The following is a 20,265-nucleotide window of genomic DNA, read 5'->3' on the forward strand; positions in this document are numbered from 1 at the left end:
TTATTTCCTTCAATATTTTGAAGGAATGGCTACATTTAATGGCCATTGATATAATTCATTTAGTTGTATATACTTGGTTATCTTAAATTGTTTACAAACTCACAATTATGAACAATTCTAAAGATACCATCCTTTTTTTTTTTTTTAAATCTTCGAGACAGTCTCACTCTGCCATCCAGGCCAGATTGCAGTGGCGCAATCTCAGCTCACTGCAACCTCCACCTCCCGGGTTCAAGCCATTCTCCTGCCTCAGCCTCCTGAGTATCTGGGATCACAGGCGTGGGCCACCACGCCCGACTAATTTTTGTATTTTTAGTAGAGATGGGGTTTCACTATGTTGGCCAGGCTGGTCTTGTACTCCTGACCTCACGTGATCCGCCCACCTCGGCCTCCCAAAGTGCTGGGATTCCAGGTGTGAGCCACCGTGCCCAGCCCACCATCCTTATACATGACATCGTGTGAGCTACCGCTGAGCATTTTGTTAGGATGAATACTTAGTAACTGAAGGGTCAATGAGTATAAATATTTTAAAAGGCATCTGCTATATAGTGGCAAACTATTCTCAAGGAAAGTTGATCCGTGTGCATCTACCCGTGTGAAGCCTGTTCCTTGTACCCTCATGAATACTCCTGTATCCCAGCCTGGGCAACATAGTGACACCTCATCTCTATAAAAATAAAAAAAATTATCCAGGTATGGTGTTGTGCGCCTGTCATCCCAGCTTCTCGGGAGGCTGAGGCAGGAAGATTGCTTGAGCCTGGGAGGCTGAGGCTGCAGTGAGCTGTGATCGCACCACTGCACTCCAGCTTGGGTGACAGGCAAAGACCCTGTCTCAATAATAATAATAAAATTATTCCATTCAGAAATAGTCTTCATCAACTTGAGATGAAAAATTTTAAAAATTGTACCTCATTCTTTGAATGTGCATTTCATTGATTACTGGTAAGGCCAGATACTTTTCCATGTGTGTTAACATTGTATTTTTTTATGTTGTGAGTTTTCTTTCATGTCTTGTCTTTTGGTATGTCTATCATTTTCGCTTTGCTTTGAAAATGTGCTTTATAGATTGCTTCCTGCAAATACCCTCAATTTTCAGTTTGGTGTTATGTAGGGAGGGGAGTGTTTAACACAGCTTTTATCCATTTCTTTTCTATTCCCCTCGGTGGGGAGTATTTCTCTTTCTGCCCTTTTATGTGAGTTTAACAAGGGGATAGAGAAAACATTTGTGAAGCTGTGCTGAAATCATCAATATTCCTTCTCTATAACTTTGAGAAGGAATATTCCTTCTCTATAACTTTGAGAAGGAATATTCCTTCTCTATAACTTTGAGAAGGAATATTCCTTCTCTATAACTTTGAGAAGGAATATTCCTTCTCTATAACTTTGAGAAGGAATATTCCTTCTCAAAAAACTCAATGTTTTTTGAATTCTTATGCTTCTATTATTTGCTCATGATAACAAGAAAGGCAGGTAAAGTAGCTATGATCCTATCACATAGATGGGATAAAATAAAGATTGAGAAAAATGGCTTGCACTAGATAATTCAGGGGTGGAGAAGGGACAAGGATCCCTGTCTTTTAACCTCCCCCAGCCCCAAGTTTTTCTTCCATGATAGTGTGGGGCAACAAACCAGGTCACTTCAATTTGTCTCAAACAAATGCAAAGAATGCAATACTGCTTAAGCTTCCCAGCTTTAAATATGTTGCAGACTTCCTCTGTCACCTCCTAGATATCTTACGAGTACCCTGTGCCCAAACCTTCTCAGAAGTTAATATTTTGTTAACTTTTCTTTGGTTCATGGAATGACTAAGTTTTGGACTATTTCTTGAGGAATGGGAGACTTATAAAAACTAGCATGTCCTGTCTCACAGAATGTCTAGGCTTTTATTTGTTAAACACTCAGCATTTGACAGACTGAGATTTCTATCAGTCCCAAGGAAATGGTGTTCACCAGAACAGGGAAGGAATTCACAGTCTTCTAAGTGAAAACACATGCCAGACTTTGGAGTGAGAGGCGGGATGCCTGCAGGATGACAGCAGCAGTGGAGCAGACACATTCAGATGTCACTCGCTGGGTTTTCTCCCTAAAAGGAAATCACTGGAGAGGATCTCCTCTGTTTAGCCTCTGCAGGCCAAAAAAGAAAATGTGTGTGCTCTACAGTATCTGAGTTCTCTCTGAGGTGAGTCAAAGAACCCAACCACCATTAGCTGCCTTTTTTTTTTTTTTTTTTTTTTTGAGATGGAGTCTTGCTCCGTTGCCCAGGCTGGAGTGCAGTGGCATGATCTCAGCTCACTGCAACCTCCACCTCTTGGGTTCAAGCAATTCTTCTGCCTCAGCCTGCCAAGTAGCTGGGATTACAAGTGCCCGCCACCACGCCTGGCTAATTTTTGTGTTTTTGGTAGAGTTGGGGTTTCACCATGTTGGCCAGGCTGGTCTCGACCTCCTGACCTGAGGTGATCCGCCTGCCTTGGCCTTCCAAAGTGCTGGGATTACAGGCATGAGCCACCGCGCCCGGCCCCACCATTAGCTTTTAATCACCGTTTTCAGAAGGAGGTTGGTGGCATGTGGGGGCCGGGGTGGGGTGGCTTCCTCAGCATGACGTCTGTGCAGATGAGGCTCTGCATCATGCTCCAAAAATACTTAACATGTTTTGCCAGAAGAGAGGCCACCTTCTGCCCTCCGCTGAGGATTTGAGTCCTTTTGCCGTTGGTGAGAACACCAAAGAGGACCGCCGGAATGCGAGTTCAAAAGCAGATTTCAATCCTAAATCTCTTAAACAGTCAGCATTGGCTTGTCTCACTAGAATACCCTGTTTCTCTTCTTCCTGAATTCTTCCCCTGCCTGCCCCCAAAATGTGAAACTTGCTGAAATCAACTTGAAAGGAGACAGCACATGCCTTTTGTTTCTCCGCTCTCCCCCTATTTCTCTTCCTTCCTGCTCCCTGCATAATCTGAATTCTCTGAAGGCAGGGGTCCTGTCTTACTCATCTTGATGTTCATCGTGACTAGTACTGGTTTTTAACAATTACAGAATAACATATAAGCTCATTCACCTTTGTTAGAACACTACAGAAAAGGCTGAAGTCTTCTTTCTCTCCCACTCTATTCTACCTCATCTCTCTTCAGAGGTTGCCACCATGATAAACTAGGTAGACATCATTCCAGACATTTTCAGAAGAGTTTTATATGGTTTTGTTATGTGCATTTAAAAAAAGCCATCATCCTGCGTGAACTGTAGTGCAACTTGCTTCATCCAATCGACTGTGCCTATGATCTGTCCACACTGACGCATCAAGATCTAATTTTGCCTTTTCATTATGTATTAAGTACATACGTGATATGCAATAACCTGGCATTTTATTTAATCAATGCTTTACTACTAGATGTTTGGGTTGTTTCTAGTTTTTGCTTTAACAAACAATGTTACATAAGCATCTAGTGTTCCGTTAAGTGTTTCTTTAGCAAAAATATCCAGAAGTGAACTGGCTCACAGAGTATGTGGAGTTTTAATTTTCAGAGGCAAAGTAACAGATTCTTGATATCTAGCAGGGACACAGTAGATATTTGTTTAAATAAGCAGACGACTTGTTGGCAGGATACGATACAGGGTACAGAAGAAACACTCAGGCCTGAGAGTCAGCAAATCTCATTCCAGACCTGCTGTTGCTATTAATATTAACCAGTTTTTGGGTATTCGACATTCTCTTCCCTTCTCTGAGCCTCAGTTTTCTGACCTGTACAATGAGGGGGTTTGGTCAAATGCTCTCAAGCTCCTGTCAGGGATCAGAGCCCATTCATTATATAAGATTGGTACCTGAGGGGTCCCCAGCCGCTCGATCAGAGGGACCAGGTGGAGCGGGGCATACTTGGCTTCCAGACGTTTCATCCGGACCTCCAGGCGCTCCCCCTCTGTAAAAGGAGTCGCAGAGCAGAAAATGAGACTCAGGGCACACGGGGCAACTGGGGAAGGAAAAACTCTCAAAGGACCTGATGATGTATCTGCATTCCAAAAATGGGATGGAGTGTGTGGAACTGCTCTCCTTCATTCTGGAAAGTGTGTGTAATTTTTACAAAGAAAAATGTTCTATGATTTGTCCAACAAAGGAATCGTCTGCCTTTTAGACTATCTCTAGTATAGTGGTTTAATATATTAATATATATATTTAAGGAACTGCTCTCCTTCATTCTGGAAAGTGTGTGTAATTTTTACAAGGAAAAATGTTCTATGGTTTGTCCAACAAAGGAATCGTCTGCCTTCTAGACTATCTCTAGTATAGTGGTTTACTATATTAATATATATATTTAAATTCCAAGTCTAGATACCACTATACTAGAGATATGTTAGAAGGAACAAGGGACAGGGCCTGGAGTGTCATTTCTATAATCTTATAAGGAATTTGTTGAGTTAGAATGAATGACAGAATCAAAGATAATAGGCCTCAGAGTCTGTCTGGTTGGTCATGAGGTCAGTAGGCTCAATGCAAGTGGCTAGATCCATCTTCCAATTCGTGATTCTATGGCTATTCAATAGGTGTCCAAAGCTTTAACCTTCCCCCTTGCTGACTAGATCTGAGGTGACTGGGATTAGGAAGGGAGAATAAGGTTCCAACGCTGGTTGGCTATTCAGCTGCTGTAGTGGTTTCTTACCTTTGATGTAGACTCTAGGCAAGATGTTTTGGAAGGGTGCAGCATGGAGCAAATCGCAGACCTCCTCCTGAGACTGCAGAGATGGGGGTAAAGAAAGAGAAAGCAATTTTCATTTTAAACCAGGAAGATTTTTCATTCCTAAAAACCTGAGCACTGGAGTTAGCTAGACCTGGGTTCAAATCCTGGCTCTTCTACTCACTGTGACCTTGGGCAAGTTACTTAGCTTCTCTGAGTCTCTTTATCTATCTGCAAAATAAGGATGAGAACAGTACTTATTTTAATGGGTTGTGAGGATCAAACGAGAAAATGCATAACCTTGTGGAATAGTCACAGGTACATAATGAGAGCTCAATACATTTTTACTATAATCTTATCAGGAATTTGTTGAATTAGGATGGATTACACAGAATCAAATACATGATGGGCCTCAGTCTGTGTCTGTTTGGTTGTGAGGTTTGTAGGCTCAAGGCAGGTGGCTAGGTCAGTCTTCCAGTCTACAAATCTAGGACTCTGTGTAAAGGCCTATGTCTGATTGGTTTTCTCCACATCAGACATCAACTAGCAAGAAAAGAGGGACGAGAACCCAGGCCAGATTGGTTTCAATGGTTACTTGTTATGTGTAAAGATAAACTTAAAAGCAAACATACAATGGCTGGAGGGGAAGCTTGGTTAGGGCAAGATGGGAGATAGGTCTCATGGGCTTACTGTCCTGGGACATGCTCACAATCCCTGGATTTCAGAACAAAGGGGAGAGAAGGAGTCTGGAGAAGCTATCCTCTGATTGGGTTTGCTTTCTCTTCAACTGTGGGCATTTGGATTAGGTAGGATCCAGGCTCCATTTCAAACTGTGACACTTTGGGATTCTACGCATCTGAGAAAGTAAAGATTGCAGGTGTCCTTGCCTTCCTCTACCCCAGGCATGGATGGAACACTGCCAATCCAGGACTCTGAAAGGCCAGCTGTTCAAGAGGGGAACCCCAACTCCTGTTTAACTGCAGATCAGTCCTAGAAATGAGGCTACCAGAGGAAGAACACTCTGCAGACCCTTCACAGCAGCCTGATCTGACTGTCATTCTCAGTTTCTTATCCAGAGGGGAAAATTTCCCCTCACCATTTTTTTTTCTTTTCTTTTCTTTTTTTTTTTTTTGTGAAACGGAGTCTCATTCTGTTGCCCAGGCTGGAGTGCAGTGGTACAATCTCGGCTCACTGCAGTCTCTGCCTCTTGTATTCAAGCGATTACTCCTGCCTCAGCCTCCTGAGTAGCTGGGACTACAGGGACTCGCCATCATGCCTGGCTAATTTTTTTTTTTTTTTTTTTTTTTACCTACAATATGATAGCATTTATTTACATCTGAAAACATGTACAATAATGATATGTATTGTTCAGTGATACATACGTTATGAAGTGAAATAATAAATTCATGGGAGTGAGAACTACCAAATCCAGAGTAGTGGTTATGTCTCAGTGGAAAGGGAGGGCAAGGTAGTATGTGGTGGGAAAAACACAATTTTCATTCTATTTACAATGTTTTCTTTCTTAAGCTGGTGGTTGGATATATAGGTCTGTATTATTTCACTCTGTTTATCATTTTCTGTGTTTGAACCTGGCTAATTTTTGTATTTTTAGTAGAGATGGGGTTTTGCCATGTTGGCCAGGCTGGTCTCGAACTCCTGACCTCAGGTGATCTGCCTGCCTTGGTCTACACAAGTGCTGGGATTACAGGTGTGAGCCACTGCGCATAGCCCTTTCCTCCTCTCTTAAGTGAGGTGTTTGTTTCTCTCTTTTCTAGTAAATCCCATAACCTGGCCTTCATTGCTGTGTCTAAGCTTAGATCCTTTCATTCATCATATAACCTGAAAACTTTGCTTACTGATCATTCAGGCTAATCTTTCATATTCACATGGTGAAGTACATTGGGTGATTTTTGAATGATGAATCAGCCTTGCATACCTGAAATAAACCCACTTGATTATATTATCCTTTTGATGTATTGCTCGATTTTATTTGCTAACATTTTGTTGAGGATTTTTGCTCTGTATTCATGAGGGATACTGATTTGTAGTTTTATTTTCAAATGCCTTAGGTTTTGGTATTAAGGTAATGTTGACCTCAAAAGATGGGGAGAGTTCCCCGTGTTTGTATTTTTTTGGAGACAAAACCACCTTTCCAAAATTATAACAGGAGACATTATGACAGTGAAAGACATCAGACCTAATGAACCTCATTTTGCTTCTAACCTGGAAGCTGTTCTTGTTCATTCCTGGGCATAGGCCAAACTAACTTGGGGCATGAATTCAGTAATTGATCATAGCCCTTTCCTGAAAAGACCCCTTTCTTGCCTGAGGACCAGTCCGCCTTTGCAGGACTAACAAATTAGCTACAAGATTAGAAATTACAGTTTAAGGGTCACGCAGCCTCTGGCTCCAAGAGTCTGAACCTCCCCAATTGCCCCTGGTGATAACATCATTATTTTAAAACCCAAGATCAGTGCTTGAGATATTTTTCAGACCCTGCACTCCAGGGGATCAGCTGACACCATCCAGACTGGTAATCTGGCTCAAGGAGTTCTGCCATCTCACCCAGGAACAGAAAACAGCAAGAGAAACTCACTTCGACCCTCTATGATTCCAACTCCAAACTGACTAATCAGCACTCCACACTTCCTAAGCTCCTACCTGTCAAATTATCTTTAAAAACTCTGATTCCCGAATGCTAGAGGAGACTGATTTGAGTAATAATGAAACTCCAGTCTCCTGCATGGCTGGCTCTGCATGCATTACTCTTTGTCCCTTGCAATTCGCTTGTCTGGATAAATGGGCTCTCTCTGGGCAGTGGGAAAGGTGAACCTGCTGGGTGGTTACAGAGGAGACCATGTAGAATTGGTACTATTTCCTCCTTAAATGTTTGATGGAATTCACAAGTGAAACCATCTGTGTCTGGTGTGCGTTTTTTTTGTTTTTTGTTTTTGAGACAGGGTCTTGCTCCCTTGCCAGGGCTGGAATGCAGTAGTGTAATCATGGCTCACTAGCCTTGACCTTCTGGGTTCCAGTGATCCTCCCATCTCAGCCTCCTGAATAGCTGGGACTACAGGTAAGTGCCACCAACCTGGCTAATTTTTTTGTAGAGACAGAGTTGGGAGTTTTCTTTGTTGGAAGTTTATTTTATAAGTAGGAATGATATTTCTTTAATAGATACAGTACTATTCAGCTTATCAATTTTTCTTGTGAGTTTTGGTGGTTTGTGTCTCTTAAGGAATTGGCTCCTTTCATTTAAGTTTAATTTATGGGTTTATTACATATTTGTCTTTAGAACATTTTTATTGTCCTTTTAATTTTTGTGGGTTCTGTAGTAATGTCCCACTTTCATTCCTGGTCATTTGTGTCTTCTCTTTTTTTCTCGGCTAGAGGTTTATCAGCGTTAATGATTTTCTTCTCCCCATAAAACCAGCTTTTAGTTTCAATATTACTGGTTTCTTTTTTCTTTCTTTCTTTTTTTTTTTTTTTGAGACAAGGTCTCATTCTGTTGCCCAGGCTGGAGTACAGTGGCATGAACATGACTCACTGCAACCTCAACCTCCCAGGACTCAGTTGATCCTTCCACCTCAGTCTCCCCAGTAGCTGGGACTATAGGTACACACCACCACACCCAGCTAAGTTTTGTATCTTTTGTAGAGATGGGGTCTCACCATGTTTCCCAGGCTGGTCTTGAACTCCTGGGCTCAAGCCGTCTGCCTGCCTTTGCCTCTCAAAAGTGCTGGGATTACAGGCATGAGCCACTGCGCCTGGTCTCAATGTTAACTGGTTTCTGTTCCTTACTAATTCATATCTTTTCTTCTGCTTGCATTAATTTGTTCTTGTTTCTCTAGTTTCTTTTTTATTTTTTAAATAATTGAAATAAAGATTTTTATAATAGGGATGGGGGATCTCACTGTTGCCTAGACTGGTCTCAAACTCCTGGGCTCAAGCAATCCTCCTGCCTCGACCTCCCAAAGTGCTGGGATTATAGGCATGTGCCATTGCTCTAGTTTCTTAAAGTGGAGGCCTAGATTACTGATTTGATACCTTTATTCTTTTCTAATAGAACATTCAGGGTATTCTTCCATAACTCCAGCAATCAAGAGCTCATTTCTTCTGGAGGCAGCCCAATCCACTTTTGAACAACTCTAATGGTTAGAAAGTTTAGTTTGGTATTGAGCCAAGGCTGCTTCCCAATAGTTTCCAGTCTAGATCCTTGTTCTGTTCTTTAGAGTATCACTGAATGTATTTTTCAAGCTAGTATCTTTAGCTCTTTTATCTCTATTCTTCCCCTAAGGGTCAAGCACTTTGTAAGAGTTTTCTACATCTCTCTCCATTTCCTAGTCTTCACCGTCCTTCCTCAGCAAACAGAAATATCATGCCTAGTCATACCATGCCATGGTAATGTCTCTAGCAAAGATTACCAAGGACTGCACTGTCACCAACTTCAATGCATACCTTTCAGTCTTCATCCTATATGGTGTCTCTAAAGTATTAGGCACTGTCCTCCTCAGCTCCTATGACAAGGTGTGCCTTTGTTTCCACCATTTTGGCTTCTATTTTTCAGAATCTTTGCAGATTTTATCTCTGATCATCCCCTAAATGTTGTTGTTGTTGTTTTCTTATTCTGTTGTCCTGGTTTGTCTCATCTACTCCCACGACTTGAAACACCATTCACTGTCCACTATTAATCAAACCTGTTTTCATCCAGACTTTTCTCCAAAGCTCCGGACCTGGATATCCAACTCCTTGTTGGATGTTCCCACTTGAATATTCCACAGCTCAATGTTTCTAAAGCTGACCACCTTCTCCCCCTTATCACCTGGGGTTCCTTGCTCACAGAATGGCACAATCAACTCCTCATCTGCGCAGGCCTAAGCCCTGGGGTGCATCTTCTCTTTCTCCTATGAAGACTGATTAATCTGTCCTGCTGATTCTCATGTATGATTCTTTCCACGTTTCTCCACATCAACCACCACAACACTAAGAGCTCCGTAAGGGTAAGGATGGCGTCTCTATTTCTGCCTCTCATCTCCAGTGCCCTGCATGTAATAATTTCTCAATAATTTATTAAATGTCTAAACATTTGTTACTCTATAAATATTTCTTAGATGAGTAAATAAATTTGTCTACATGACAGTCCTCCAAGTATGAGAATGCTACTATTACATCCATTCATTCATCCAACAAATATTTATTGAGCACCAGGCACTGTTGCAGGCTTTGCAGATATGATACTGAACAAGTTAGACTAGATCTTTGCCCCCACAGAATTTAAGTTCTAGTTGACAGATAAAAACAAGTAAACAAATCACAACATTTCAGGGTAATAGGCTAGACAGTGACAGGGGTTGGGAAGGGACTACTACAAGGTAGTTAGAAAGGATCTTTTTGGCTGAGTGTGGTGGCTCACACCTGTAATCCTAGCACTTTGGGAGACTGAGGCAGGAGGACTGCATGAGCTCAGGAGTTGGAGACCACCTTGGGGCCAACATTGGTGAAACCCCGTCTCTACTAAAATACAAAAAATTAGCCAGGCTTGGTGGTGCATGCCTATAATCCCAGCTCCTTGGGAGGCTGAGGTAGGAGAATTGCTTGAACCTGGGAGGTGGAAGTTGCAGTGAGCTGAGATTGCACCACTGCACTCCAGCCTGGGCCACAGAGCTAGACTGTCTCTCAAAACAAAAACAAAAAACTGGTTTTGTTTTTGGTTTTGTGGGACGTTTGAGTTGGTGACATTTGAATAGAGAATGGAATTATTTGGTGACATTTGATTAGAGAATGGAATGAAGCAAGGGAGCTAGCCATGTAGATATGAGGTATGGGCGTTCCAGTACAAAGGCCCTGGGGCAGAGAACAAGTTAGGGTGTAGTAGTACATATGGTAGGAGGCCCTAAAGGTAGGGAGAGACCAGATCAGGTGGTGCCTTGTAGGCATGGAGCTAAGTGTGAATTTTAAGTGTACCAAGGAGCTATTGAAGTTGTTCCAGAGGACTGGTATACATAGCCCCACTGCCAAGTGTTCTCATCCTTCACTTTTCCAAACATTTCAGATGTTCCTAGCAATGTCTTATTACTGGAAGGCTGGCCATTGCATGAACTATCAACTTTTTATTTTGTTAATATGGGTAAAGTGGTGTTGGGAGCCATTTTAGAGGATAGCGGAAGGGGAAGAGGGCTCTGGTTCTCTACAAGAGTAATGCTGCTGTTTTGTTCATTTTACATGATGAGCTTCTTCAGATTTCTTTTGGGGAGACAGTGTTCCATTTATCCCCTTCAACGCCCCTGCCACCCCAATGCAAACTGAAACTGCAGGACCAGTGGTTCTTTGGGGGTGCTTCCTGCTGGCAAACTTCTGTGTGTGCTTCGTAATGTCATTTATCAATGAAAGTGAGAAGCGAGAAGGATGCAATTTCTTAAGAGATGGAAAAGCATTTGCCTGGAAGGTCCCAGAAGATGAGCTATGTGGCTGTTTGCATGATGAGGTGGCTACACACTCTGCAATACCTTTTGTGGAAGGTGTTTGTTTGGCATTCAAGCTGAGATCATTGTGACTGATAAAAACATCCATTTTGGAGCACACAAAGTCCTGTGTAAGGGATACAAACAAGCTTCCATTGTGGGAGCCCAGGCAAAGGCTGACCTCCCTCTTGTCTGATCTTTATCTTAAAGGATCCACATTAAACCATCCACTCTGCCTAGGAACCCATCAAGCCATGCCCTGCTGGAAAGGCTCCTTGCTGTAGCCTGTGAAGACCACCTAGCCTGGGTTCTCTCTCCACTCAGCTCCCTCCTCTCCCCTCCACTCTTACTGTTCCAGCCATAGCAGCTGTTTATTATTCAAACATGCTGTCTTATGTGCTCATCACAGAACCTTCGTCTCTGGAATGCTGTCTAATCCATCACTTCTCCCTTACTCTCTTTGCTTAGTAAATTCCTATTCTTTCAGATCGCAATTTAAGCATCGTTCCCTTTAGGAAGACTTCCCTGACCCCAATGCCTCCCTGCTCATGTAGGTTCTTTTGTTAAATGTCCTCAAAGAACCAAGTTCTTTTCCTTTCCAGCATCTTAACTCAATCTATATTACACATTCCCATACATGACTAATTCATGAATTGTCTACTCCCCCACCACTGAGATTTAACCTCCATGAAAGTAGAGATAATGTCTATCTTTGACCACATCTTATTCCCAATAGGGAGCACAGTGCCTAATATATAATAAATGCTCAATAACTATGTAGAATTAAAGTTGAAAGTCCCAGCATGTAAGGGAATTTAGCCTTAGAACACAATCTCTTCTATTCGGGGCATATGTGTTTTTCCTTATTATAACAAAGGGAGTATTATCTCTTCAATTTTACTGATTACTCTGTGAACTATATGAAGTGGTTTTAAGAATTGTCCATGTAGTGGAATTTTCAGGTGTTTTTAATTTTCTTTCCCACTCTCTTTCCCTTTGTTTTTTTTCTACTTGTATGCATTTACTGTTTTCTACATTGAACATATATTACTTTAAAAAATGAACTTGAAAAAAAGAACCCTGAAAGCAACTACTTTTTCTCAACTTGAAAATAAAGAGCTTTTGGAGTCTTGTTGCTGGAATCAGAGGGGGAAGGAAATGAAATCCTGGCATGCCACTTGATCCAGCAAAGAAAAATATTTGCATAGGGGCCAGGCATGGTGGCTCATGCCTGTCATCCCAGCACTTTGGGAGGCCGAGGTGGGTGGATCACCTGAGGTCAGGAGTTCAAGACCAGCCTGGCCAACATGGTGAAATCCCATCTCTACTAAAAATACAAAAATTAGTTGGGCATGGTGGCACATACCTGTAGTCCTAGCTACTTGGGAGGCTGAGGCAGGAGAATTGCTTGAACCTAGGAGGTGGAGGTTGCGGTGAGCTGAGATTGAGCTACTGTACTCCAGCCTGAGTGACAAAGTGAGACTCCGTCTCAAAAAAACAAAAAAGAAAAAAATTTGCATTGGTTTCATAAAAATAGTTTTGTTTTAGGCTACACTTAAGGACAAATGACAGATGTAGAACAAAATACAAGTATTATAAAAAAAATACAGTGGTGATGAAGTAAAAGTGAAGTCGACAAGAGGCAGGAAGTGGGAGCACGAGGGGCGGTAATTTCCTCAGTCTTTTGTCCTTTCCTGGAAAGGAGTCAAGATACTAAATCCTGTTACTAAAAGCAGTAGAGGTGTAAGTATATTATCTATGATTACAAGAGAAAACAACAGAAGCAGTAATATAATCAAATGTTGAAAGGAAGAGAGGGAGAGAGATAAATGAGATAAAATCTCATCTTTCCAAGTAGGGAGTCAGTAAGTATTGTCTAAAGTTGCTAATTAAGAAATATGTTACCCTCATGAGTGTTATGGAGGTAACTGGAAGAACTGGAAACAGGATAAGCTGCCCTGGGAATTGGGAATGCAGGTGGGCAGAGGTGCAGTAGAGCCAAGTAGGATGTTTTTCATCAAAAGCTCATCTGTAGTATTTGATTTGTTATAATGTGCAATTAACAACTTGAACAAAATGAAGAGGCTGAATTAAATGGTCTCCAAGTCTCTAGAACCAAGAGTCTGTAAAATACAACCACTTTTCTCTTTAGAGAAGGAGAGGCAATGAACATTACTGAGCACTAACGAATGAGCTAGCTGCTTTCTGTCATTTGCCTGCTGTATGCTTCTGGACAGCCCTGTGAGATAGGGCTCACTGTCCCCATCCTGTGGACAAGGACATCAAGGCTGGTAGTTAGGTGAACTTTCCTAACTAGGTCCCCACACAGATCCTTAAATAAGCAGTAAGGCTGACATTTAGATCCAGGAGCCACCCCACTTCGACACCCATTGTTTTTCCATGGCAGCCAATGCAGCCAAAGCCTTGGGAAGCTTGACTTTCCCCCTTCATTATATATACATGTCATTAAATTGCAAAGTTACCAAAAATAGAAACAGAAAATTACTTAAAACCTTAACACCTAAGAAACTTCAGCCTCACTCATATCTGACAGGATCATATCATTTATTGACTTACTGGGTTTTTGGTTATAGCAACTAACATTCTTTAAACTTAAACTGTAGTATATACACAGTTTGAAGAAGAACAAGAGTCTGAGCTACCTTCTTCTGTGCAAAGAAATAGGAAATTACTGATACCTTTATTCCCAACTTCCAGAGGTAGCCTCAACCCTGAATTGGTTTAAATAATTTCTTTGCAGACGGACTAATTTTTATAAATCTGCTGATGTGATTCCAAGTCTATAATTAGACCACTCACATCAGTTTGTACCCACAAATTCCTTCTTCCCTGACCCTCTTACCCCCACCCAAAGTTTTCTACTCAGTCTTATCCATCCCATAAAGCCCCATTTAAGTTTTACCTTCTAGGAGTCTTCCAAGCCCCTCCAGCCCACAGTGCCTTTGCTTTTTAAAAACTTACCAGAGCTCTTATTCATTCGGGGCTTCCACTAAGCCATCTGCAGATTGGGCTGTCTAATCTAGCCCAGGGTCCTGAAATCTGAGCTGCTGATGGAAGACCAGGGCAGTAACCCACATCTCATGTAAACATTGATTGAGACAGAATTTTCTTGAGGGACAACCTATGCGCAGGACCTGCACGTTCTCTATATTTTTCTCGTTGGCCTGATATGAGAGGCCAGCAAGAATATAGAGAACATGTGTATAATAGGATCTAGATACCCAAAAAGGTTGTACCAAATTCTGAAGACTTTCATTCTGACTTGAATAGAGTCTGAGCCAGAGATTAAGTCATTCTTTCATTTATATAGCAAATAATAGGCACAAGGCTTTCTGCAAGGTGCTGGAGTAGGTGAGGGAGACCAGAGGCACAACCCTTACCAAGATGATGACAAAAACAAGTAAATGGGCAATTCTAGTAAGTGCTACAATTGGGGTATGCCTGAGCTCTATGGGGATGCAAAGAGGAGCAACCAATTCAGACTTTTGGGGAGGATGATAGGGAAGGCTTTCTGAAGAAGGACGTTAACTTGAACCAGGGGTGAGTGTTGGACAGCTAAGGGGGAATAGTACCTGCAAAGGCCCCAAAGCAAGAGGCCATAGTAGGGCAGGGCTGAGAGCCAAGGTAGACTGAAGCTTTCAGTGCTGGAGGAAAGTGATACGAGACAGGAAGGAAGGGGTGGGCAGGAGCGGTTTGGGAAGAATCTTCTAAGCCTCTCTTAGTTTTCTGGATATTATCCTGATGGTTTTCATCAGGGAAATGGCAGAGCTGCAGTTTCACCTTCTGGTTGCAAGGGAGAAAGGACTGGGGAGAGCAAACGGGGTGTTGGAAGAGTCCAAGCAGGAGAAAGCGGGGCCAGGAGTAGCGGCAAAGGAGATAGAAGGAAGTGAGCAGAGGCCACAGACCTGATGACTGGACATGAGGGCGGGAGGAAAAGGACCCCTGCCCAGGGCACCTGTATGACGATGGTGCCGTTGGTGGAGTCAGAAGACAGCGAGGCTGCAGGCAGGAGGAAGAAGCCAAGGTCAGATTCAGGCAAGGTAAATTTCTGATGTGTGTGGACACGGAATAGAAGATGTCTAAAAGGCAACTAGATGTGAGGCCTGGGCCCTGCAGAGTCTGCAGAGTAGATCTGAACTTGGAAGTCAGCATGGGATGGAGGCTGACCCCAGGGGAAAGGAACTGCGCAAGTGCAAGGTTTGCACGAGTGGGTGCTTCTCAGGGTGACCAAGACCCTTCTGGAGACTTCAGTTCCTCTGACTATATGAGACCCAAGAGGAAAAAAAGCACAAATTGCTCCTTGAGTTCAAGGGAAGACATAAATTCTGAACATTTCCATGTCTACTAGCATACAACCTAAACAGGGATAAAAAGACGCCTTTCAAGTCAGGAATAGGGAAGATGCCACTTCTTTGCATTTGCTGCTACCTCTTTATTCCTTTCTTTAGGTCACCAAATATCTATTCAGTGCTTGCTCTGTGATCTGGCAGACAGCTCAAAGGCACAGAGATGAAGACGACATGTTCCATGGAGCCAGGGAGGGGCCTGGATGCTGCGAGAAACACTACAACAGGTAGAGCTCTATAAAAACAAGATTTCAATGAAGTTTATCATCTAGTGGAGAGGAGATCCAAGGACACCTGTGACTGAGAAATAAAACAGAATCAACTGGGTGCAATAGGAGAAGTTGCTGACAAAGGGCTTTGGAGACTGAGAAGAGAGAGAACCACCACCAAGTTCCTTGCAGAGAAATGCATTTGATAAAATGTGTGTTGAATAAAAGGACCAGGGGTTTGTGGAGGATGAGGAAATGATGGCTGTGAGATGGCCCTGAGAAGGAGGGGCAGGGTTTTGAACTGGGAGGAAAGGTGCCATCCTATTCAGAAGGAGGATGAAATCAGGGATAAAATGAGGTGGCTGATATGAAAGGAGTAGGGCATCTTTGGCTTGGGCTTGTGAGGAGTGTGGGCCACAGCACTATTGGCAGTCAGGAGCCAGGCTTTCAGTTCTAACAGGGCTTAGAGAAAAGGCCGATCCAAGTCTCTTTGCTCATGGCAAGAGGAGGAAAGGGGGTTCTTGGTAACCGAGGACCTGCTTCTTAAGCGTTGGAGACTTTGCATTCATTACCACATTTAACACTAAGAACTCTTTGAGGTAGCTCCTTAGTCCCAGCACTTTTCAGGTGTGGAAACTAAGGCTTAGAGAAGGAGTGTCCCATCTTTTGGCTTCCCTGGGCCATACTGGAAGAAGAATTGTCGTGGGCCACACATAAAAATAAAATACACTAACGACAGCTGATGAGCTAAAAAAAAAAAAAAAATCGCAAAAAAACTCAACGTTTTAAGAAAATTTGTGAATTTGGGTAGGGCTGCATTCAAAGCCGTCCTGGGCCATGGGTTGGATAAGCTAGGCTTAGAGAATATAACAGAGTCTCATAGCTATCCAGTATAGAGGGAAGACTTGAACCCAAGATTTCTGAATCCAAAGATACATGGTTTCCAGTGGAGACCATGGAAATCAACCTGAAATCAGGCTGAGAGAGCCTCATGCAACTCACCCTGCCCTTCCCCTTGGCCTCATTCTGTGTAAGAGTCTCCAGACTTAATGACACCAGTTCTTTGATAGGTATGGTGTCTCCCTTTGGACACAGGCAGAGTATAAGTAAATAGAGTAATACTTCTTATTAAATGAAGAAATGGGTGATAAACCAGAGCTATGGCCTCTCAGGATTGTCTTGCTGTCAAAGGCCTGGTCTCATCTCCGAGTGGCCATTGGGCCTACCAGGCAATCATCTTCTTTAATATCAACCTCACTGTGTTCTACTTGATGGTCTTATAGCCCTAGATGGGACAAAGGCATGAGGATTCCTGGGTGCCTTTAACAAGTCTCAAGTTGGGAATGCTGATTTTAAAACTCCAAGTGGCCACTTAGAATCTTCTGGGTAGTAAATGTCCCTAGCATGAGTTTCCGTTACTCGTCATTAGGCAGCAGACTCTGCCCCCTAGAATGAGTCTCCTTCAGAACCATAATGGTGCTGGGAGGGAGAGGCTGGGCTTGCAATGCAGTCGATGCTTCAGCAAAGACCCCAGGAACTAACTATGTTTATTACAAGTGACTGGAATGTGCAATCAGCAAATTCACAGACAGGAAATAAAAATGAATTAAGTTAGCAATTTAATTGGAATAGAGACCCACAGTCCTCCTTTCCCCATGCTGCCTTGAAAAAGGAACAGCTAACTGGTGAGCCCTATCTAGTTAGTGTCCTGGGCTTTGCTGCATTGCCTTGCTGTACAGGACTGTGCATCTGACCAGGTGGAAGTGGGCATTTCGGGAGGAAAGCTGCTGCCCAGATACCAAAGCAGGACAAATGCCAGCACCTGCAATGCTGGAACAACGGGCAGTTTCCAGGGGTCTCAGATCATTGCTGCTTTTGCTGGGAGACAATGATACCATCTTGTCAGGGTTTGTGCTTATTTTGGGGTTATGGGGGGAGTTTACTACCCAAGGCTGCTGGGTATCGTTTATGTAGCAAGTGTAGCCTTGGCATCACATCCTAGGGAATGCCAAGCACACTGCAGAAATCAGAGATTGTTTATAATCACTTTCTAGCAGATGTTATTCTTTAAAAATTAATATATTTAAAAAGAAAGGGCCGGGCGCGGTGGCTCACGCTTGTAATCCCAGCACTTTGGGAGGCCGAGGCGGGCGGATCACGAGGTCAGGAGATCGAGACCACGGTGAAACCCCGTCTCTACTAAAAATACAAAAAAAAAAAATTAGCCGGGCGTGGTGGCGGGCGCCTGTAGTCCCAGCTACTCGGAGAGGCTGAGGCAGGAGAATGGCGTGAACCCGGGAGGCGGAGCTTGCAGTGAGCCGAGACTGCGCCACTGCACTCCAGCCTGGGCGACAGAGCGAGACTCTGTCTCAAAAAAAAAAAAAAAAAAAAAAAAAAAAAAAAAAAAAAAAAAGAAGTGAAATGTCTTGAGGAAGGATACCTTTTTATGATTTCCTGAAGGCAACATGTGTGCTAGTGATGGTCCTGGGGTCACCTCATACATCAACCACTATTGAGAGGCAGCAGTGGCTTTTGGAGAGGATTCTGACACCAATTCAGGTGCAGCAGGATCGACTGACAGCCATGGTGAACTAGAAAAGGGCAGTGGCATTCAAACTACAAATTTGCTGTTCTTGATTTTCAATGACCATCATCATTAATAATCTAGTTACCTTACATGTGGTATTTGACTTGAAATTTGTCATTTTCTTCTAGGAATGCACCAAATACTTAATTCAGCCCCTAGGCAAAGACTGTCCTCTGGAAAATTACTAACTTAGGTATGTTTTAATGATTGCCACTTTAGCCTCTTTTCTTCTTATTGGCTATCTTTATGTTCACTTTCAAAAAATTAGAAAATGCAGATAAATTTTTTAAAGGAGGAAAAAATGTATAACTCCACCACCCAGGAGTCATCACTGCTATAGCCTTTCCCAGAGTTTGAACTGCCCAGTTCTTCTCTGCACATACCATTTCAGCATATATTTTAAAATAAGAACAGAATATATCTACTCTTCTGTAATCTATTTTTATCATTTAGTATATACTATCAGCATCTTCCCATGTGCAGTACAAAGCTTCTATCTGGATTTTTTGGGCCTATTTTTAGTTATCCTACATCCTTTTTAAAATGATCATCCTACTCCTCAAAATTATTTGATAAATGAATATTCACTAAAGTACCAGCTCTCAGAGCATGCTCTTTCTCCCAACACATCTCAGCAACCCCATTTTAGTGGGGCCTTCTAAAGATCAGATAACATTCCAAACCCATGGAGTGAGTCTCTCATAGAATTTCAGATACTGTGATAGAAAGTGGCAGTGCTCTTTCTGGGGGGCTGAGGGGGTGTTCTTGGTGCCCTTGAATTACAAGGCCAAGGTGGTAAATGTCAACAAGCCTTAAGGTAGAAGCCAAGGACAATGGGATTCAGTCTTGCCCTGATGCAGACCTGCAGTGAACCTCAGTTTCTTTCTCTGTAACTTAACCCCCAAAGTATGCCATGTGGTTGGGTTGTGCAGCCAGGCAGGGAGTGGTAATAATAGATAAGTTGGTGGAATAGGCATGGCTGAAATCTTCTGAGCCTTGTGGGTCAAAGTTGGGAGTTTGAATTTTAAGTATAACAAGAATCCACCTGTTAGTTTTAAGCTGGAGAGTATACAATTTATAATTGTATGAAGACCCCTTTGCTGTTAATGCTAAGGCATGACCCTCTCTCGGCTCAAGCATGGAAAGGCGGTGACCCTCAGTGAAGCTGGGTTTGAGACATTTCTCTTAAACAGAGCATAGGGAGAAGGCATTCTTTGTGTGTGTGTTTGTGTGTGTGTGTGTTTCTCTGTTTGTTAGTATTCCTGAAGCAGGAAGGCAAGCCTTCCCACCACGGCCAACGGGAGGAGGATGGCTGCCAGAGGTGTTCTCTTAGGGCCTCTCACTGGCCTCTAATTTGGACTGGCCAGCTTCCCTGGCTTCATTTGCCTTTCTTGGATCTTAAACTGGTATTTCATCATGGTAAATCAAATAGGTGGTCAGCCTGTAAGTTACAGCCAAGTTTGATGCTAGCAAATGCATCTATAAATTTTTTTAATGAGGCCAGATGTAGCTCCAGGATATATGTTACCAAGAATAAATCTTACCAACTAGCAGAGTAGCTGGAAAAGACAAAAACCCTCATGACTTTCCTCCTCCTCATACATCACGACCTTGTCTGGTTTAACGCCTTTCCTTCTTAACTTTTTGATCCCCTGTTGAGGTTTTATGTCCCCCGCTTCAACTTCATATTAGGAAAAATTCTAAATATATAAAATATTTGAAGGAATAATGAATATCCTTATACCTTTGATATACAGTCAAAATGAACATTTTGTCATATTTGCTTTAACTTTATTTTACTGAGTCATTTGGGAGTAAATGGAAGACACTGAGTCACTTCAGCCTTAAATACCTAAGCATGCAACTCCTAAAAACAAGGACATCCTCCTGTGCAACCTCAGAATTGTGATCCCCTAAATTTAAAATTTTCTTAATATGATACACGATGTAGTCAAGACTAAAATTTCCTCAATTGTTCT

General features: G+C 42.6%; 2 protein-coding genes across 17 annotated transcripts in view; one reads left to right on the plus strand and one right to left on the minus strand.

Moving 5' to 3' along the window:
* CYFIP2 (cytoplasmic FMR1 interacting protein 2) overlaps positions 1-20,265 on the minus strand; it is a 133,726-nt gene that overhangs the window by 7,363 nt on the left and 106,098 nt on the right. For all 16 annotated transcript variants that reach the window (XM_063642650.1, XM_055285468.2, XM_063642653.1 and 13 more), the window contains 2 exons: positions 4,648-4,720; positions 3,815-3,909 (listed from right to left, as the gene is read on the minus strand). In XM_063642650.1, the coding sequence (XP_063498720.1) occupies positions 3,815-3,909; positions 4,648-4,720 (168 nt within the window). The remainder of the gene's footprint in view (positions 1-3,814; positions 3,910-4,647; positions 4,721-20,265) is intronic.
* The window catches only part of FNDC9 (fibronectin type III domain containing 9), a 52,862-nt gene that overhangs the window by 2,107 nt on the left and 30,490 nt on the right, over positions 1-20,265 (plus strand). The window lies entirely within an intron of this gene.

This window comes from Symphalangus syndactylus, chromosome 7, assembly GCF_028878055.3.
Source record: "Symphalangus syndactylus isolate Jambi chromosome 7, NHGRI_mSymSyn1-v2.1_pri, whole genome shotgun sequence".
Taxonomy (NCBI): Eukaryota; Metazoa; Chordata; class Mammalia; order Primates; family Hylobatidae; genus Symphalangus; species Symphalangus syndactylus.